Below are 19,241 nucleotides of genomic sequence, written 5' to 3' on the forward strand. Positions count from 1 at the left end.
GGATTATTTGAGCTATTTATTAACCAGGCCTCTGAATTTCTTCAGGATCCTTTTAGATGACCATCAAATCCCCTTAGATATCTGTAGTTCACATATAATTAACCTTTTATCATGAATTTATTAATTTTTCACTTCATTAGCTTTGCTCTGTAATAATGAAATTCTTATGATTTGTAAGAATAGAGGCCCAAACTTCCTTGGTCTCCCTTTATCAAATTTACCATCCTTCCACAAATCTTAAGGTCCTATCAAACTAAACTTTTTGCAGTTGCTCCCGTCCCCCAGCTTTTCCCTCACAGCACAGGGAATTATTAGGGCCAGAATAACTGACGCCTGCTACATTACTCACTTGGTCCTACCGCCTTTTCTACATCCATACTGTATCCAGCCCTGCAGAACCCTCACCTCTACACATGCACACATGTAAGAGCCCTCGCCTCCACACATGGCACAGCACTCCCCTAACACAGCCTGTAAATCTTAAAATCAATTAATCCTGATCCAGTCATGTTTATTTCATGTTTATGCAAATGTCATTTCCCTTGCCAAACTATAAATTCCATGTCTAACTGAGCCTGACATAATGCCTTGCACATAGTAGGTATAATAGAATATTTGTTAAATGAATTAATTACGAGATGACAAATGAAGGCAAGTGGGTAAAGAATGAGGTAGAGAGCTGACATCAAAAACAGCATACTAAAAAACAACGACGACAAACAGCACATTGCTGACATCTGGTTATATATGAATAAGTAACAAGAAATGACGGAAGAAAGTTTATGATTGTGAACAGAGTTTACCAAAATGGTGTTTATTATCGAGTAATGTTTTCTCCATGCCCTTTTCAAAATCGGCAGTTCTTCACTTTACAATTAGGAACATATTTTTAAAATCAGACTTCAGAGAACATGGAATTCCTATTTTTTAATATATAAATACTCAAACTAAGTCTTTAGATTTCAAATCCCCAAAACTTCTTTTATATTAGTAGGTGTGGTAGGCAGGATGACCTAAACCACATCCTCCAAGATGTCCACACCTAATCCCAAGAACTTGTGGAAATATTAGGTTACATGGTAAAGGGAAATCAAGGTTGTTATCCGCAGACCTTAAAAAAGGAAAATTCTTCTGTATTATCTGAACTACCAAATATAACCACAAAGGTTCTTACCAGTGAAAGAGGGAAACAGAATAATGGAGCCAGAGGGAGATGTGATTATGAAAGAAAGAAGAAAGGCAACATTGCTTCAGAATTGAAGAAACATGTCCTAAGCCAAGGAATGTGGGCAGCCATGAGGAGCCAGGAAAAGAATCTTTTTCTAAATCCTGTAGAAAAGAATGTAAGCCTGCCAACACCTTGACTTAAGCATGGTAAGTAAGACACACACCAGATTTCTTCAATAGAAATGTAGGCTGATACATTTGTGTTATTTTCAGCTACTAAAGTTGTGGTAAATTGTTATAGCAGCAATAGAAAACTAATATATCAAGAAATTTTACAGAACTGGATGATCTTTGGACACGAACTTAAAAAAATCCAAATTCTTCCTCCTTCTCTACCCAAGAGCCACCTGAACATCCAACACATTCATGTAATCATGTTAAAAGCTACTCTGTAAATATTCAACAAACACATTAGGAAAAACACAAACATGTATTAAGTAGAAAAATTTCCTTTAAGGAACTTGAAGTCTAGTCCCAACAACAAGGTTTATTTATAGTTAAAAGTAAATGAGACAAAAATCTAGTAAAGAGAAAGTGCCAGAAGATGAAACCTTCAAGAGTTACTGAATCGTGTGTTTGGGGGTCTCAGCGACTCACAGGGCAAACTCCTACTGGGATTATGTCACAACCATATTGGGAAGACAAGGTGGGAGGGGCAAGCCAAAGGCTGCTAAAGATACCATCTACTGATGTAAATGTCTGAAATAATTTTAAAGATGTGCTGACACTAACAAATAATCTCTGGTTTCATTTTATCGCTTAAGAAAAAAATCCCTTTTCCAAGTACATGCATTATAAGAATGAAAGATAGTAAACAGATTATTCTCTCCCTATGTATTCTGTGGTTTGATTCACCAATTTTACATTTTATCAAGATATGCATTATTGATGCCTAATGTGGAATTCAGCAAGTAACTCTGGCCCCACACTAGCGTTCCTTAAATACTACGGTGGGTAAAAATCATTTAAAAAACCTCATAGCCTCCTGAATGGATTCAGAATGCTATGCCCACAATTTCTGGTACTCATAGGAACACCAACGACTCAAGGGAGGATTGTCCAGAAAGCTAACTTCAAATAAAGAGAACACTCCCTCTATCTTCTATACCAAATCATAATATGACTTCATAAGACAAAAGTCTAAGAAAAACATATTCTAAAAGGATTATACAAATAAACTTTAATTAACATATTACTAAACTGAACTGTAACCAAAACAAAAACATATATGTAAAATTAAACAAGTTGCCTTTCAGAAAGAGTCATTTAAAATAATTGAAATGTAATCATTTTGATAGCATTATATTTGGTTTGCAGTTAAGAGAAGATACAGAGTTTTATCTCCTGGCAAAGCAGAAGTTATGCTAAAACTAATTATGCAGCAATGATTTTCCAGTTGAATGATTTGGTTTAAGAATTTTGCTTCACTTACAGATTTCTATTTAATGAGAAGCTTGCAATGAAATATTGGAATTTAAGCTCTCTGCCAGTTTGTTTACCTGAATCATAGACTCTGCCAACTGTGTTTCATCCACTTCCAATATCATCATTTTGATTTCCTCATATGGCACCCGAAAAGAGCTCAGGAAGATTGCTAAAAGGAGGAGAGAGAGGCTCATGATGACTAAGGGAAGAAAAGAATTTGAGATGTAGTTCTATATAAAAAAATCAAAAATAATTCATAAAATGAGAGACTTGAAACATTAAACGTAATTACTGGGGGGAAACTTTCATTAGCACATTTTCTACTCTAGCTTTAGAAATACTATTTAAGCAACAGTCCTTTATTATTATGCTGGTTACAAGGTTGATTTTTTAATGCTTAGTTATTAGCCTATCACAGAATGCCAATTTTCATGTGATTAAAAAAAAATCCTGAAATATATTTGGTATGCCATAAAAATATCACATTGTAATAAAAAGAACTACAAAACTCGAAGATGCACATGTAATATTTGTCTAAACATGTATGTTATTAGTTTGTATAACATCTTCTAGCCCTACTAAGTAGTTCACAAAAAAATATTTTAAGAAAACTGCTAAGTAGTACATTAACACTATTGTAAGTTATAAGAGCACTTCCCTGTTTCAAAATATTATACACAAAATTCCAGAAATATAGCCTCTGCATGTAACTAAAGCTTGAATATCCAATATTGGAAAACAAATTTTCCTGGAAAACTATCCAAATGGATTAGATTGGGTAATATATCCCAATATAGATTGGATAAAATCACTAAGAATTTCAATTTTACATTAGTAGTAGTGGGCTACCCCTAGCCCACTAATTTATTTTATATGCTGAACTTATGTCATTTTGTCTGTAGGTATTTTCATAGACAGCATGTTTGGCAAGGCTGAGAAAACACGGTACTTCTTTCCTGAAGGCTGTATTCCATATACCTGAGGATACCATAGATCATCTACAAATAAGCAACAAGGGTACCGTCTGTGTTCTCATCACTAGCTTTGTCGATACATTTTTTAACTCAAATAGTCATAAATATGGGAAAACAGTGCTAGAAACTATGGATAGGTATAACCCTTAATATCCCAACAAAATGGGATAACAAAATTGTATAAATGTTATTGCAACAGAGATTAATGGAATTATAACAGGATAACCCTGTAGTAGACACTAACAAGCACAAAAATATGCTAATATATGATCTCAAAGGAATCATCAGTAAGTAACTGATGGGTAGAGAAAAACCTAAATCTATACATCATGTACAAAACAAGTTGTATATGACTGTAGAATTAGATGCAAATATTAATAAAAGCGAATACTAAAAGAAATTTAACATGCCAATTTAGCTTCTTTATGGTAAGAGAACATTTTAAGCATAAAAGTTGATGGAAAATACGTGAAAAGATTGGTATCTGACACCATAAAAGGGAGACCCACCGAAGCACCAAAACAATTAAAAAGCAAGGAAGTTGAGGGGATAAACCTGTCTCAAGATTGAAAGCATTTGTTTTTTCTTCATTTAGGATACCCTGAGATCTAAAAAGTAAAATGAGCAAAATATATGTAACCTTTATTAAAAGAGTAAAAAAGAAAAGACAAAAGAAAAGTAATAATTTGTTAAACCTTAACATAAGCAAACTGAAAAGGTGAATTGTTAAAATATACCTGAATTGTAAATTTAGTAAGATTGAACAGAATCTTTGAAATTATTAATTCTCTTTGAGAAGCAATAACTTTCACTCAAGAAACCTACTCTATGGATACAACACAGAAATATAGAAAAGATTGTAACATTAAATATAAAGATCGAAGAATAAAATTACTCTGAAGCATAACATAGTTATTGGGAGGAAAAAATATATATATATATATTTTTTAAAGATTTTATTTATTTATTTGACAGACAGAGATCATAGGTAGGCAGAGAGGCAGCCAGAGAGAGAGGAAGGGAAGCAGATTCCCTGCTGAGCAGAGAACCCGATGCGGGGCTCAATCCCAGGACACTGGGATCATGACCTGAGCCGAAGACAGAGGCTTTAACCCACTGAGCCACCCAGGCGCCCCCAAAATATATATATTTCTATATACTTAAGCCATTATGGCAATGTGGAGAAAAATGCCCTTGAAATATCTATCTCCTCCATCCTGAAAAGGATATTTTTTAATCTTAATCAAGAAATACCTATCTAGACTATGTTAAAAATGTGATTTATGGTGGGGGGTTTGGGTCACAGTATTAGCCTGACCTTTCAAGGGTCTGAAAACTAAGGTCAGTTGTGCAGGGGTTCACCCATAACCAAGACCTAATAAAAATGTTGGATGCCAAGGCTTAAGTGAGCCTCCTGGTTGGCAATAATTTGTAGGTATTATTATTCAGCATTGCTGGGAGAATCTAGAGTTGTCCATGACTAAAACTTGACCCTCAGAACTCTCCTGGACTCTGCCCCATGTACCTCTTTCCTCAGCTGACTTTTAATCTGTATCATTTAAGCTTGAGTCAAATAGCTTTCATTGAGTTCTGTGAGTTTTTCTAACATATTATTATAGTTAAGAGTGGTCTTGGGGACCCACAAACTTGTGACTGGTGTTCAAAGTAAAAACGGCCTTGGAGATTTTTAAAAAAAAAATTGCAGATAAAAACCTTTTATGAGCTCACACACTTTTAAAGTATATATACAATATAAGCATAAATAATACAACATGCATAATGAATACAGTAACATATCAAAATAAGATAAAAGGCTAATAGAAGAGTTTACTTTGTGAATGGACATAATTTATTGCTTGTCTTCTATATTTCTAATTCACCCATTGTTTTCAGGTATTGATTATTATATAGTTAAAATAACATACACATCATGTTATTGTTATAAATAACATGTCTGTATTTATAAAGACTGAACTATGTCATTTTTATAACTTATGAATAAGATTTTAGGAATATTTGCTCTAAGGTTAAAAAAAAAAAAAAAAAAAAAAAGAAGAGTTGAAAATGCCCTAATGTATAACACAAAATTTAGAAGACATGCCTAGACCTTTAAAAAACAAATTAAAAGTTACTGAGAATATGAGATACTCATTTAAAGCCTCCAAAAGACCCATTAAAGTGAGTATTTTTACTAACATGCATCTTATCCTTCAAAATGTGATTATATAGATCCCAGTGGGAAACTGAGTTCAGTGAAGAAATGTAAAGTGTGCAGATTTGGAACCAGTCACACATGGTTTCTTCAAGGGAACTTATAAATATTTAAACCTTTACATTAATGCATAGATTCCAGGGTTCCTCCCTTTATAGCTCTAATACTCCAAAAATCTGGTAAAGCATATGAACCTTGTAAAACTCCTAAGGCATCTCTTGAGCCTGGAGTGGCTGCAATTCTCCCTTTTATGCTGAGCCCAGGGTCTTTGCCAACCCTTTATGAACTCAAATACAGGGAGACCCTAACACACGTTTGATTAAATAGGTAAATAAAGGAGTAGATTTTTAGATCCTTTCTTCAAAATTCTATCAAATATTTCAGTGAAGAAAAATCTAAGACAGAGTATCTCAGATCTCCAAGTGACAACATAGAGCCTTGTCACTATCACAAGACTCTTTTCAGAATCCAGTGTCTCAGAAGACTGAATTTCACAGACAAAAACCAGCTGTGAATCAGACTATAATTATAGGTTGTTAAAGCTTCTTAAAGCTTGAATCATAACACTTGCTACAATTGAAGAGGGCAAGAAGAATCCAGAAATGGATTACATCATAATATGACATGGTTTAAATTCTGGACTTTTCAATCTTAAATTTTAAAATGTGTTTAACAATAAAATGGATGGATCTATATCTTCTAGCTAAAACAAAACAAAACAAAAATAATATCCTCTGTATAATATGATTTTGTTATCTCTAAACAGGAATAGTATAACCTATACCTACTGACCATTTTCAAAATAAACCACCTTATTCAAGTCACTGAACTGCTATACCCACCCATAACGTCAATGCTCCTACCTTTTTGATAGGGTTATAGTAAAGATTAAAGGGCCAAATATAAAACTAACACATAAAGGTAATCGATAATCATTAGCCATTATTAAATTTGAAATCCCACTTAGCACATGTTCTGTCACATGTAACGAATACCAAAGTCAATTATGCAACTTTGAGTTGGATATCAGTGCTAACTTATCATGGTTAACCCATCTGAAAAGAATTCTATTAAAAATGCTACTTCTTGGGGTGCTTGGGTGGCTTAGTTAGTTAAGCACATGACTTTGGCTCAGGTCATGATCTGAGGGTCCTAGGGCTCTCTGCTCCATGGGAGTCTACTTGTCTCTCTCCCTCTGCCCCTCCCCCTGTCCAAGCACTCTCTTTCCCACTCTCAAATGAATAAATAGATCTGCAGGTAAATAAATAAATAAAATGGTATTTCTTTAGGATCCCTAACGAGGTTATTTATTTCAACCTAGGAATCAATAACCCAAGTCATGGACAATTTTCAGGAAAAAATCTCTTTCCAGTCCCAGAGAATAGAACTTTTTGAGATTATCTAAGTTAATAATGCTTTGAAGTCAATGTTCCTTTAAAGGGGAAAATTCCCTGAAATACCTGTATTATATAACAGTCCCCAAAATCTCAGTAGTCTAAGCATGCGCATACATACACATACATACACAAATCATTTCTAATTCAGACTACATGTCCATTACACATCAGAAAGAGCCCTGACACAATCTTCACATCAGGGTGATGGACACCATTTTGATTGGCATTCTGGGGTGTAGGAGAAAGAACACTGGGGTTTCTCATACCAGCAATAAATGGTTCCACACAAAAGCTACCTCATCTCCACTTACACTGTCATTGACCCAAGCAAGTCACACGGTGACATCTACCTTCAAGAGTGTAGGGATGTGCAATCAATTTGTGCCCAGAAATCAAGTAGTTTGGCAAACCCACAATGCAGGAAAGGGGTAGCCCTGTCATAGTAAGCAGGAAAGGCAGGAGATCTCAAAACTTTCACAGAAGGAATGCCAACTCTGTCTTTTACGCTTACTGCCTCCAACATAATTCCTTCTTTAATCGATAGCATGGATCTTTAGCCTCACACCAAAGAATTTTTGTTCCCAATGCTTGTTAAAAGCTCTCTTGAGGCATGTAATAATTGAAAGGCAGACTAAAAGTCATGTTAACTTCCCATGTTTCTAGATTCTCCACATTGTATTCCTCTCACAACATCAGAAAGTAATATATACATAGGGTATTATCTCAGTTCCAAGCAAACTATCTTTGATGCATTTAAGTTACGGTTAGAAATGAGTTAGAAGCAAAACTCTTTGCCCTCTACTCCCATTGTAATTCAGTCAGGGAGACAATTCAATACTAAGTATTTAGCTCCTGTAACAGTAATTAAAACTGAAATATTTCCAGTCATTACTTTTGAGGAAAGGCTTTGAACTGCTCAGATGGGATAATGGAATTCATTTTATTCATCATCCTAATTTCCATTAATATTCCAACCTCTTTTGTGTGTGATCAAGTATCAAAAATAATAGAGATTTGAAGGTATAAAAGAAAAAATCTGCTACCACTTTTTAAAATGTGATGTCATCACCTAAATTTAACTTATTTATATACTTAGACAAAGTATATAGAAGATAGATTTTAGAATATATCTAAAATACATAGATTTTAGTTATAGAAGATATATTTTTATTCTAAATACTTTTCTTAGCTTTATTTTCTAATACATATTAATTTTTTGAGGAATTTAACCCATAAATAGCCTAAAGGAAAGGAATTATCTTTGAAGTTATTATGCAAATAATAAAATATTAAAATAATGAAATGAAAAAGAAGTCATAAAGAAAATGAAATAATTTACAGGAACCACTTCCAGTGTTTTGCTATTGTAATAGTACTGAAGTTTCATACGTACAAAGGTTCTGGGCAATCTTAGAATCTAAAAATTTAAGCTCCTTAATTTTTTTCTTGATAGCTTTCTTCTCTTCAAAATCTTCCTCTTCTCTTCTCTCTGTAAAACCAAGGATAGATCCATGTCAGTAAGGCATTCAGTAGCAAAAGGACAGGTTGTGAACTATTATTTAAAAAAAAAAAAAACTGAAAAAGATAGAATTCTTTTAAATAACATTGTTAGAAAAATAACAGCTCAAGACCTAGACTGTTTCAGATAGGCACCGGTTATTCTTATGCTACAAACCTTAGAGTAAATACTGGAAGGTCTAACAGCAAAAACAGAACTGATGTGCTTTATTGGAAACCAATGCCACTGGGTACAAGAATGAGTATACTTACTTAGCTTATTTGAACAATATACGGGACATGATTATAAAAATGAGTATGCTTATACTTAGGGTAGGTTAAGAAGTTAGCTCTAAGAGTGCTAAGCAATCACACAGATAGTTTATGTCTGAGAGATCACATGTACTTAAAAACATAGCTTCTACTAAACTGGAAGAGTAGTTGGTTTATAATTTGTTTTCCAAATCTTTGAAAACAGTCAAAATTTGACATTTAGCTTATTTTATATGAGGGCTTCAGAAGCAACAAATGCATCTGACCTTCCTATCCTTAGTAAAAAGGCAGAGAATAGATGTATCATGCTAAATATCAATCCAAGACCTGTCCTTACAGCAAGGTACAGGACAGTCAAGGTTAAGAGTTGGAACCAATAGTGATCCTATCATCCTTCCTCTCTTTTGTATCCACGGATACCACTTCTGGGTCAAAGCCAGTCATCTTGCAAAATTAGGATCTTGATAACAAAAAATAATGGACTGAAGTGTTTTAGGTATGTCTAAATAAATCACGAATACCAGGGAAAAGAGCTTCCAAAAGCGTCTTCATATATATAAGATGGCACATTATCATTACATTATATCAAAAAGACTATTATAATTACATGTTTTGGTACACAGTGTGAGACAGGGATCAACTTTTATATTTTTCAAAATATTTATTAAGTAATTATTTTATTAGCCATCTTTCTCAACGGATTTTATATTACACTTTTATCCTATACTTGTTTTTCTGCGCTTCTAATTCTGTTTCACTGTTTGAAGTACTACATCTTAATTGATGTTCAAATTATTTTTCTTCCGTTTTTAAATTTTCTTCCCTTTTCTCATTTATTTTTCCACATGACCATTAGAGCAATTCAAGAGTTCCAGAAATAAAATTCATTTGAATTGTATTTGACTCATGAGGCATTTGTATATAGATTCAAGGAGATTTGATATGTTGACAATTTTCAAAATTCCCAGTCATCAACATGACATGTGTTTATAATTATTCAACTCAGCACAGTGTTCTTTGTAGGCAACCTGTGCATTCATTGTTTGTGTTAGGAGTCCTGAATATATCTAAACTATATACTCTTAAGTATTCAGATGGGAGACAGAGAGATTGGTTAATTCTACCTTTCTCACTGTACTTCATAACTAGTTACTGTGGGAATATAGAAACTTTATTGAATTTTACATAAATGTTTTATAATCAGCAACTTTACTTATTCTTTCATTCAAATGAATATTAAGCACCAATTAAAAAGGACTGTGCTAGGCAATATAGATATAATGTTAAACAAAATAGAGACATCTTGGCCTCACAGAATCTAGAGACCAATAGTGGTGAATGCGAAGCAAATGTCAACTACAATACCTAGATAAGTCTGCAATGTTTTGATAAGAACCACACTAGAATAAAGAACCTCATAACCCATATTTACCAGCAACAGTCTTCATATAATAAATGATACCTAATCAAAAGCTTGAGAGAGAAAAGGAGTTAGGCATGAGAGAAGGTTTTGGGGTGGCAGGAGGAAGGATCAGACAATGAAAGGATAGTGTCTGAAGGTCTCAAGCTGCAAGAACTTGAAAGGCACAGAAAGAAGTGAGAACAATAAGGGCAGAGAATATTGTGTGGAAGTAAAGGACACAAGAAACTACCATAGGTATCATATCATGCAAAACCATAGGTACCATATCAAGCAGGTACCGTATCATGCAAAACCTTTTAAGCGAGGTTAAGAAATCTGGATTTTATCCTCCACGCAATGAAAAGAGCCACTAAGGTTCAAGTATGTAACAGACATCAGAAGAATTGCATTTTAGAAAAAACTCAGCCTCTTCAAAGTGAAGTGAAAGAATGGCAAAAGTAATACAGAAATCCAAAGGAGAGTAACGGGTGCCCTCATCTATAGCAGCAGCCACTGGGATGAAAAGAAGGGATGATTCCCAAGAGTAGAATCCAGCCCACATCAGTTTCCTGAATTCCAGATTGAATATCCAAGGGCCTACTCTCAACATCATCTCTACTGGGATGTCTGGTGGACACCTCACTGAAACTGAACTGAGCAGAATATGGACAAAGGGATAAGAAGCAGCAAAGTTTTCTGAGACACAAAATAGGATTAAAAACAAACAAACAAACAAAAAAACCATACACACACACACACACACATACACACAGTAGAAATCAGATAATCACTCTACTAGCCAAATAGACTGATTTGGATAAAACCTTCAACATGGAAAAATAACAAAATGTGAGATTGGAAAAAAAAAAAAAAAATGAAGCCGGGTAACAGACTACCTCAACTCAGTGTAATACCAGTGAAAATGTTTATGCAGAAGTCCTGATAAAGCAGGATCCAAATGTTGTCAGCAACAATAAAGATGCATTCAAGAGGAATATGAACAAATGAGGATGTTTAATGGAAATGAAGCTCATACACAAAATCTTATTTCATGTAGCCATGGTGACATTATTTCTATGAGCTACTAGCCAGGACAGAGTGTGGGGTCCCGCAGGCAACTCCGGCTGGGCATCTCCAACCAGGTCCTGCGTCTCCAGCCCCACCATATACCCACCACTGAACCTCACCGTGGCTTACATCCCTCCTCTAGGACCTGAGGATACTGGACCTCAAAGAGGAGGTGTGAGAAGGAAATATAATGACCTTCCCGTAACCTTCCCTCTGCCTTCACGGTGACAGGGAAATAAGAGAAAGAACCAGAGGGCCTAACTAGAGTTCATGAGCTGACAGAAGACATTTTGGACTCATCCCAGCCACTGGTAGAGCTCTTCTTCTAAGGCTATTATAAAATACACTTTCACTAAAAAGACTCGATTTTCTCAAGATGAAGCTCTGCATCATAAAGTCAGACTATTAGTGCTGTCTATACTTGTGATCTAGCTTTTCTGCCATTAGAGGTCTGTGTTTAATCTTATTTCCTAGAGACGTTGTGTAAGAAGGCATTTTTCCAACAGAAGATTAATACTGTTCAAAAACGGTTCTGATCACTAACACAGCATATGCCGCATTTTATGAGGGTTTTATGTCAGAATGAAGTCAAAGATGACAAAACTTTCTATATTGCCAAGAGCCATGAACTGAAAAAGTCTTTTTTAATTACATTTTCTCTTTATTCTTTTTCTATTTTCAAAGTTTCAAAAATAGCAGCAAAATTATATAGAGAATCTCCTTTCAATATCTTTGCTTTCATATTAAATTTTCCATTAAAAATCATAATTCTATGGTACATGGTTATACAGTTTATTCCAGTTCATTTTCCATTATGTTCTAATCAGAGTCATTAAAAATGTGACTTTTTTCAGGAGTAAGACTCCACATATTCTATCATATGTTATCTCAACATTGTAAAAACTTCTAGAACACGTAGTTCTAAATGTGTAAGTAGCTAGTGGAGGCACAAAAGGTAATAATAGCACAGTTTTCTCTTTCCATAATGGAATATTCTAAATCAATGAATGCTACTAATAATTGTTTATTCTATTTTTATTGGTGCTTCCTGGCTAAACATATCTCATGTCAGTATGTTTTTAAAATACCACACATTTCAATTTTTTTCTGGTATTCATTTGGCACAAATGCTATTAAATTTTATGTGTTAGATGTTCACAATAAATTACCTTTGTTCATTAGATTACACTAGCCTTGAGAGGATAAGAGGAAGTGTACCCGATTAAATAAGCATTCTCTCTGACACTGAGAGAAGCCAATAAAATCAACTCAGCTACAGAAGTAAAGCAAGCATATATCATGTATTTAGGAAATGACAACTGCGGCCTAGCACAATCTTCATATAAGACAAAAGGCAGAGGCAGGAAGACATCCATAAACTACAGATTCTTTGCAATAGTTGTACTTGTTTTTCTTCTAGCTTTCTAACTGTTGAGGTTCTAAGATGTTAACAGAGAGTATCAAGATTTTATAGTGTCCAGATTCTAGAAGAACTATCTGTGACGTTCAGCCACCTCATTTCACTGATGAGGAAGCCGAAAAGCACAGAGTGTATGATCTACTTGCCCACAATGACACAAAGGGCGAGGTGGTAACCGGCCCCCTTGGGGGACAAGGAAACTGATTGCCAAACTACAGGCCAAGAGCAGCCAGGGGCAGGCAGTCCACATGAAGAAAATTATCTGCAACCCAGCACATAAGCTTCGCACTGACACTTGATAGAATTTTCCCTGGTATTACATGTTCACTGGGAGAGAAAGCAGGAAGGTGAATGGATCCGGGGGAAGAGAGAGAGATGCTTCGTTTCTTGAGCACAATGAACGGGATTTAATGCTATGGAAAAAATGTACAGTTCCAAAGGGAATTCTTAATTTCACCCATCACTACCTCTCTTCAAATGGTGGTTAACGGAATGTGGTTCAGTTATCCAGCAATACATTCTGAAAGGAATATATACCTGGAAATCTCAAGGGTCAGAATTTGAGAATAATCTAATACCTGGGGAAGGAAAATAGATTTTTGAGAGTTACTACTACTGGTGGTTGTGATAGGAGAATATTTTTCAAAGAAGATTTAGGCAGCTTGAAGGCAGAAGATATGGAATACATAGAAGAAAGTGCAAACTTGGAATGAATTATTTTTTAAGTTGGCAATACCCCGTTGGCGAAATGTCAAAGTAAATGCTTTGGTATTGAAAACCATAATTGTATAAATAGCTTTAGTCATATCTGATCTGTCAAACCCAGTTTTAGTATTTCTAGGCACATAAATAAATGACTATGAACCTAACTACATAGAAAATAAACAGAGGAGAAACAGATAGGTTATCTTCCTACTCAAATATTAACATATGACTGCCATAACTAATCAGAGTATTTTACTAGAAAAGAGATGTCTGCCTGGCAATTCCAGATAGAATAAGAAGAGTGGCTAACATGCTAACTAAAATTTTGTGCAATAGATTATTTCAACTAGAGCCATCATCAAAAGTGTAGCAAACAAATGCATATTTCTCTTTATATGACATTCTATTTCAGTAACCAATGTCACAAAACAAATAGTCATCAAGGACTTTTCTCTACAACTCAAGCCCTCCATGGACAGGGAAAAGGATTTCATTATTCCACAAATCTTTCATTTGGGCTGTATCCTCTTTTTTTTTTTTTTAAACAGTTACTACATGTACAAGAGGAACAAGGTATGGGGAATACAGTCTATTTAAAAAAACAAACAAACAAACAAAAAAATGTGAAAAATACACTTCGAAACTATAATGATCTCTACCTAGTTGAACTAAAATTTGTTTCCTCCCTCTTTATTCCCACATACAATAATAAGCCAATTGAAGAATGTTATAAAAACTGCTCCATTTCTAAGGACATTTGTAATCATAGAAATTAGCAATTCTACTCCTCTCAAAGGTATTTACACCACAAACTAAAAGAACCACATTCTTGAGGTCCCCTTGTATATAAACACCACTTCTTAACCAAGATTGAGATAACAGAAATACAGGAGCTCAAACCAAAGAAAATATGAATATCCTTCAAATTCACATATTCAACAAAATGTTTAACTTAACAAGCCATGCACTGGGGAGAAAAATAACCAATTCAGTTAGGTTTATTTGTCATGTACATATTGGTGTTAAATGTTATAATTAAATTTAGTTTTATTTGTCATGTACATATTGGTGTTAAATGTTATAATTAAATTAAGTTACAAATTGAGATGAACTTTGATTAAATAGACCAAAGGTATCAGTGAAGAAAATAAAGAATCAGGAAAGAGTTAAAAATTCAGTTTAAAGAAACACTGAGGCCTATTGTCACATGATCTTTCTTGGCTCATCATGATTCATAAAAACATCTCTCAGCTTTTTTTGCTACGTAATCTCAAAATCTCCCAACTGTAAGGAACTGCTCCCTAGGAATTATTCTTGGATGTTACTGTTTCCCAGTCATGGAATACTACATGTACTCATAATACATAATTTTTCTACTAGCTATTAGTTTTTGCCAGTCCAACCTACTCCCATTTACCCTCAGCAGATATTAGAAAGTAAAAATATATCCCTGCTAAAAGAAATTACAGAGCAAAGACTCAAAAAGTTAATGCATGGCATAGTAATGCATACACAAGAAAATGTACTAAAGGGGGGAAAAATCTATTATAAAAAGAATGAGAACTCAGTAAAGGAGGATTAAATCCGAATGAAGACAAAGGAAATTCAGGATATCTAGCATGTCATAGAATGGAAAGACTTAATAAGCCAACTTATTAGTATTTAGTATATTAGTATATTAGTATTTAGTACACACAGTGCTAAGCAACTTGGGAATAGAAAAAGTAACAATAAATTGTCTTAACTAACAGATAAGAAGCAATGCTATACTAAACTGTGAGCAGACCATCCCTAGAGTATCAGACAGAAAAAACAAAGACAGAATTTTATCAAAATGGAAAGAGTGATTATCTAAACCTTGATAGAAGAAATGTTATCAGACATAAAAATGACCACTACTCCAAAATAATGAGAAAGAATTTCAGGGGCTCAGTAGTTTAGGCCGCTGCCTTCGGCTTGGGTCGTGATCTCAGGGTCCAGGGATCGAGTCCCGCATCGGGCTCTCTGCTTGGTGGGGAGCCTGCTTCCCTCTCACTCTCTCTGCCTGCCTCTCTGCCTACTTGTGATCTCTCTCTGTCAAATAAATAAATAAAATCTTTAAAAAAAAAAAAAAGCAGAATTTTACAATAATCTTAATTAGACTCAATGACAGCATGCTTGTATTCTTCAGGATTTGTGTTTTTGCAAAAAATGAATCAGAATGTAGAACATCAATGCATATTTTACATTAACATTTGTTTTAGTATTAGAAAAATGAAGCTTTTACCCTACCCCTATCATAAGAACCATGGACTTGTCTTCAACTACGGGCTTAACATTGCCCTAGGAAAGAAGTATATACATCATATCTGATCAAAGAATACTTTAGGGGCACCTGGGTGGCTCAGTGGGTTAAAGCCTCAGCCTTCGGCTCGGGTCATGATCCCAGGGTCCTGGGGTCGGGCTCTCTGCTCATTGGGGAGCCTGCTTACCTTCCTCTCTCTCTGCCTACTTGTGATCTCTGTAAAATAAATAAATAAAATCTTAAAAAAAAAAAACCTTTAGAGTATTTGTGTGTGAGCATGTGTAAGAGGAGGAAGTAGAAACAATACCTACATATCTATTCGATTCAATTATTTATGACACAGCCTTTATTATACAGCCTTTCTGGTAAGTAGTTACTCTGTCACTCTGATAATCATGTTCATATTTCTGATAGCTCAGTTGAAAATTCAAGTCATTTCCCCAATGTCTCAGTTATTAAATCTTTATTCCTCTGTGATCAAGGGTGCTCCAAGCTGGTATTCCAGAGCATTCTGGTCTCCAGTTGGTCTACCTTGCTAGAGTTCCATTATTTGCCTGGTCTGTTTTCTGGAATCAACTAGTGCTCTTTTCTTAAGCGTTCAACTTTTTTTTTTTTTAATATTTTATTTATTTGACAGAGAGAAATCACAACTAGGCAGAGAGGCAGGCAGAGAGAGAGGAGGAAGCAGGCTCCCTGCGGAGCAGAGAGCCAGACGTGGGGCTCGATCCCAGGACCCTGGGATCATGACCTGAGCCGAAGGCAGAGGCTTTAACCCACTGAGCCACCCAGGAGCCCCAACTAGTGCTCTTTTCTATCTCACAACCACTTGAACTTAAGATTTTTTTTAATGTGGGCTTTTGATACGTATCTACATTATCATCCCTTCAAGCTAGATCTCATACTGTGTAGATCTTATATAGTCATACAAAATTCTTGGCTCATGTTCAGACCTCTTTTCCAGTGTATCACTCTTCCTATATGCAACGCAAATGCCCCTCATATACCTTCTAACTATAAGGAAGTGGTTAAGGAGGACTAACAGGGTTTGTATAGACTAAGAAGACAGAAATGTTTTAAAAAATGACCTTCGTATGAGCGAGAAGGGAATGGGGAGCTGGTGTTTAGTGGGTACAGAATGTTGGCAGGGGAAGATGAAAAAGCTCTGGAGATGGACAGTGGTGATGGTTATGTAACAATATGAATGTATGTAATGCCGTAGAACTGTAGACAATATCAGTATGGATAGGAGTGGAGGAGATTATGCTGAGTGAAATAAGTCAAGCAGAGAGAGTCAAGTATCATATGGTTTCACTTACTTGTGGAGCACAAGGAATAACCTGGAAGACATTAGGAGGAGGAAAGAGACGGTGAATTGGGGGAAATCAGAGGAGGAGACAAAGCAGACAAAGCAGAGGAGAGACTGTGGACTCAGAAAAAAACTGAGGATTTGGAAAGGGAGGGGATTGGGGTGGGGTTAAGTGAGCCTGGTGGTGGTTTTTACAGAGGGCACATATTGCATGGAACACTGGATGTGGTACGTAAGCAATGAATCTTGGAACACAAAAAATAAAATTAAATTAAAAAAAAGAACTGTAGATGTAAGCATGTTTAAGTGCTAAGATTTTATGTTAATGAAGCATTAAAAAAAGGAAAAAAGTAAGGCTGGACTGGCTGGATTTCAAACCACTTTTTTTTAAAGAATATGAGTTTGACCTCTTTTTGCTTTAAAAATGTATGTAGGTGCTTAGTGAAATAAGTCAATCGGAGAAAGACAACTATCATATGATCTCCCTGATATGAGGACATGGAGAAGCAACATGGGGGGGTAGGGGGATAGGAGAAGAGTAAATGAAACAAGATGGGATTGGGAGGGAGACAAACCATAAATGACTCTTAATCTCACAAAACAAACTGGGGGTTGCTGGGGGGAGGTGGGATTGGGAGAGGGGGAGCGGACTATGGACATTGGGGAGGGGAGGCGAACCATAAGAGACTATGTACTCTGAAAAACAACCTGAGGGTTTTGAAGGGTCAGGGGTGGGAGGTTGGGGCAACCTGAGGGTTTTGAAGGGTCAGGGGTGGGAGGTTGGGGGAACAGGTGGTGGGTAATGGGGAGGGCACGTTTTGCATGGAGCACTGGGTGTTGTGCAAAAAGAATGAATACTGTTACACTGAAAAAATAAATAAAATGAAAGAAAAAAAAATGTATGTAGGGATTAGGTGATTTTTTTTTTTAACAAGAAGCCAATAAATCTTAAGAGATCCTCAATCTCAAATCAGATCAAATTGGGATCATTTAAAATGTGTGTGGTCTTTATCAAGACCTGCTCAAGAACAGAGATGGTGCTTCTTCAAGGCACAGTGCACCTCAAACATGGACTCTAGTCTGACTGCTCATGAGATGGTACAGAAAATGCAGCTCCAGAAGAATCCTTTTTCCTACCTCAGTCTGGATTTCCTCTCCAAATTGTGTAAGAACCTTGCTTCTTGGCTATCTATGGTCTCAAGAATCTAATCCCATTTCCAGTTTCTCCAATGTTACAGCCTGCTCTCAGATTTTTAAGACTATGGCCACGCAGGTCAACTATTGTCATTAGGGAGGATGAGCGAGAAAGCAAGTGTAGTCTTTGACATGGAAAGCAGATCGTAGCTCCCCTCTCCCCCATCTTCTTACTCCTCCACTTTAAAAGGTTTAGCCCCTTTTGAAGTGTGGCCCCCTCATCTTTTATCTCTTTCCCTTTTCAAAAGCCGCCATGGGCAAGAGAGCCTGACATTTTCCATCACTGAAACCAACCCTCTCACCTCCTTGGTCTTTGCCCCACATAAGTTGCGGGCACATGGAGAAACTATCATATTGCATTCTAGAGAAAGAGGCAGTCTTTAGTACCTGCAGACAACCATGTTAACAATAAATGGTGCTTCATCTGCCTTTGTTGTGGATCCCTAGGCAGATATCTTACCACGGAAAAAAGGAGAGCTGAATCAAGACAGTCCTGATGTTTTATAATCCCCATTTTATATATTTTTATATATAAAATATATATATATTTATATATATTTAATATATAAATTATATATATTTATATATATAAATATATATTTTTTATTTATATATAAAACTGATAAAAATATATCAGTTTTATATAAGCTGAATCAAGACAGTCCTGATGTTTTATAATCCCCAAAACTCCCAGGAAAACTCTGAAAATTTTAAGATAAGCAACATTTCCACCTCCTTCCTAATGTCCATATTTAAAGTTACAGGCTTTGTATATAACCATCATTTTCCAGTATCTTCCAGCCTGCCTCACAAAAAACATCATATCCTGAGTATACTAACCAAAAAGACTATGAAAA

The 19,241-nt window shown here is 35.4% G+C and overlaps 1 protein-coding gene across 2 annotated transcripts in view; it reads right to left on the reverse strand.

Moving 5' to 3' along the window:
* The window catches only part of DIAPH3 (diaphanous related formin 3), a 512,673-nt gene that overhangs the window by 275,468 nt on the left and 217,964 nt on the right, over positions 1–19,241 (reverse strand). For both annotated transcript variants that reach the window (XM_046028127.1, XM_046028128.1), the window contains 2 exons: positions 8,629–8,724; positions 2,727–2,821 (listed from right to left, as the gene is read on the reverse strand). In XM_046028127.1, coding sequence (XP_045884083.1) covers positions 2,727–2,821; positions 8,629–8,724 — 191 coding nt within the window. The remainder of the gene's footprint in view (positions 1–2,726; positions 2,822–8,628; positions 8,725–19,241) is intronic.

The sequence above is a fragment of the Meles meles genome, chromosome 14 (assembly GCF_922984935.1).
Source record: "Meles meles chromosome 14, mMelMel3.1 paternal haplotype, whole genome shotgun sequence".
In the NCBI taxonomy this organism is placed as follows: domain Eukaryota; kingdom Metazoa; phylum Chordata; class Mammalia; order Carnivora; family Mustelidae; genus Meles; species Meles meles.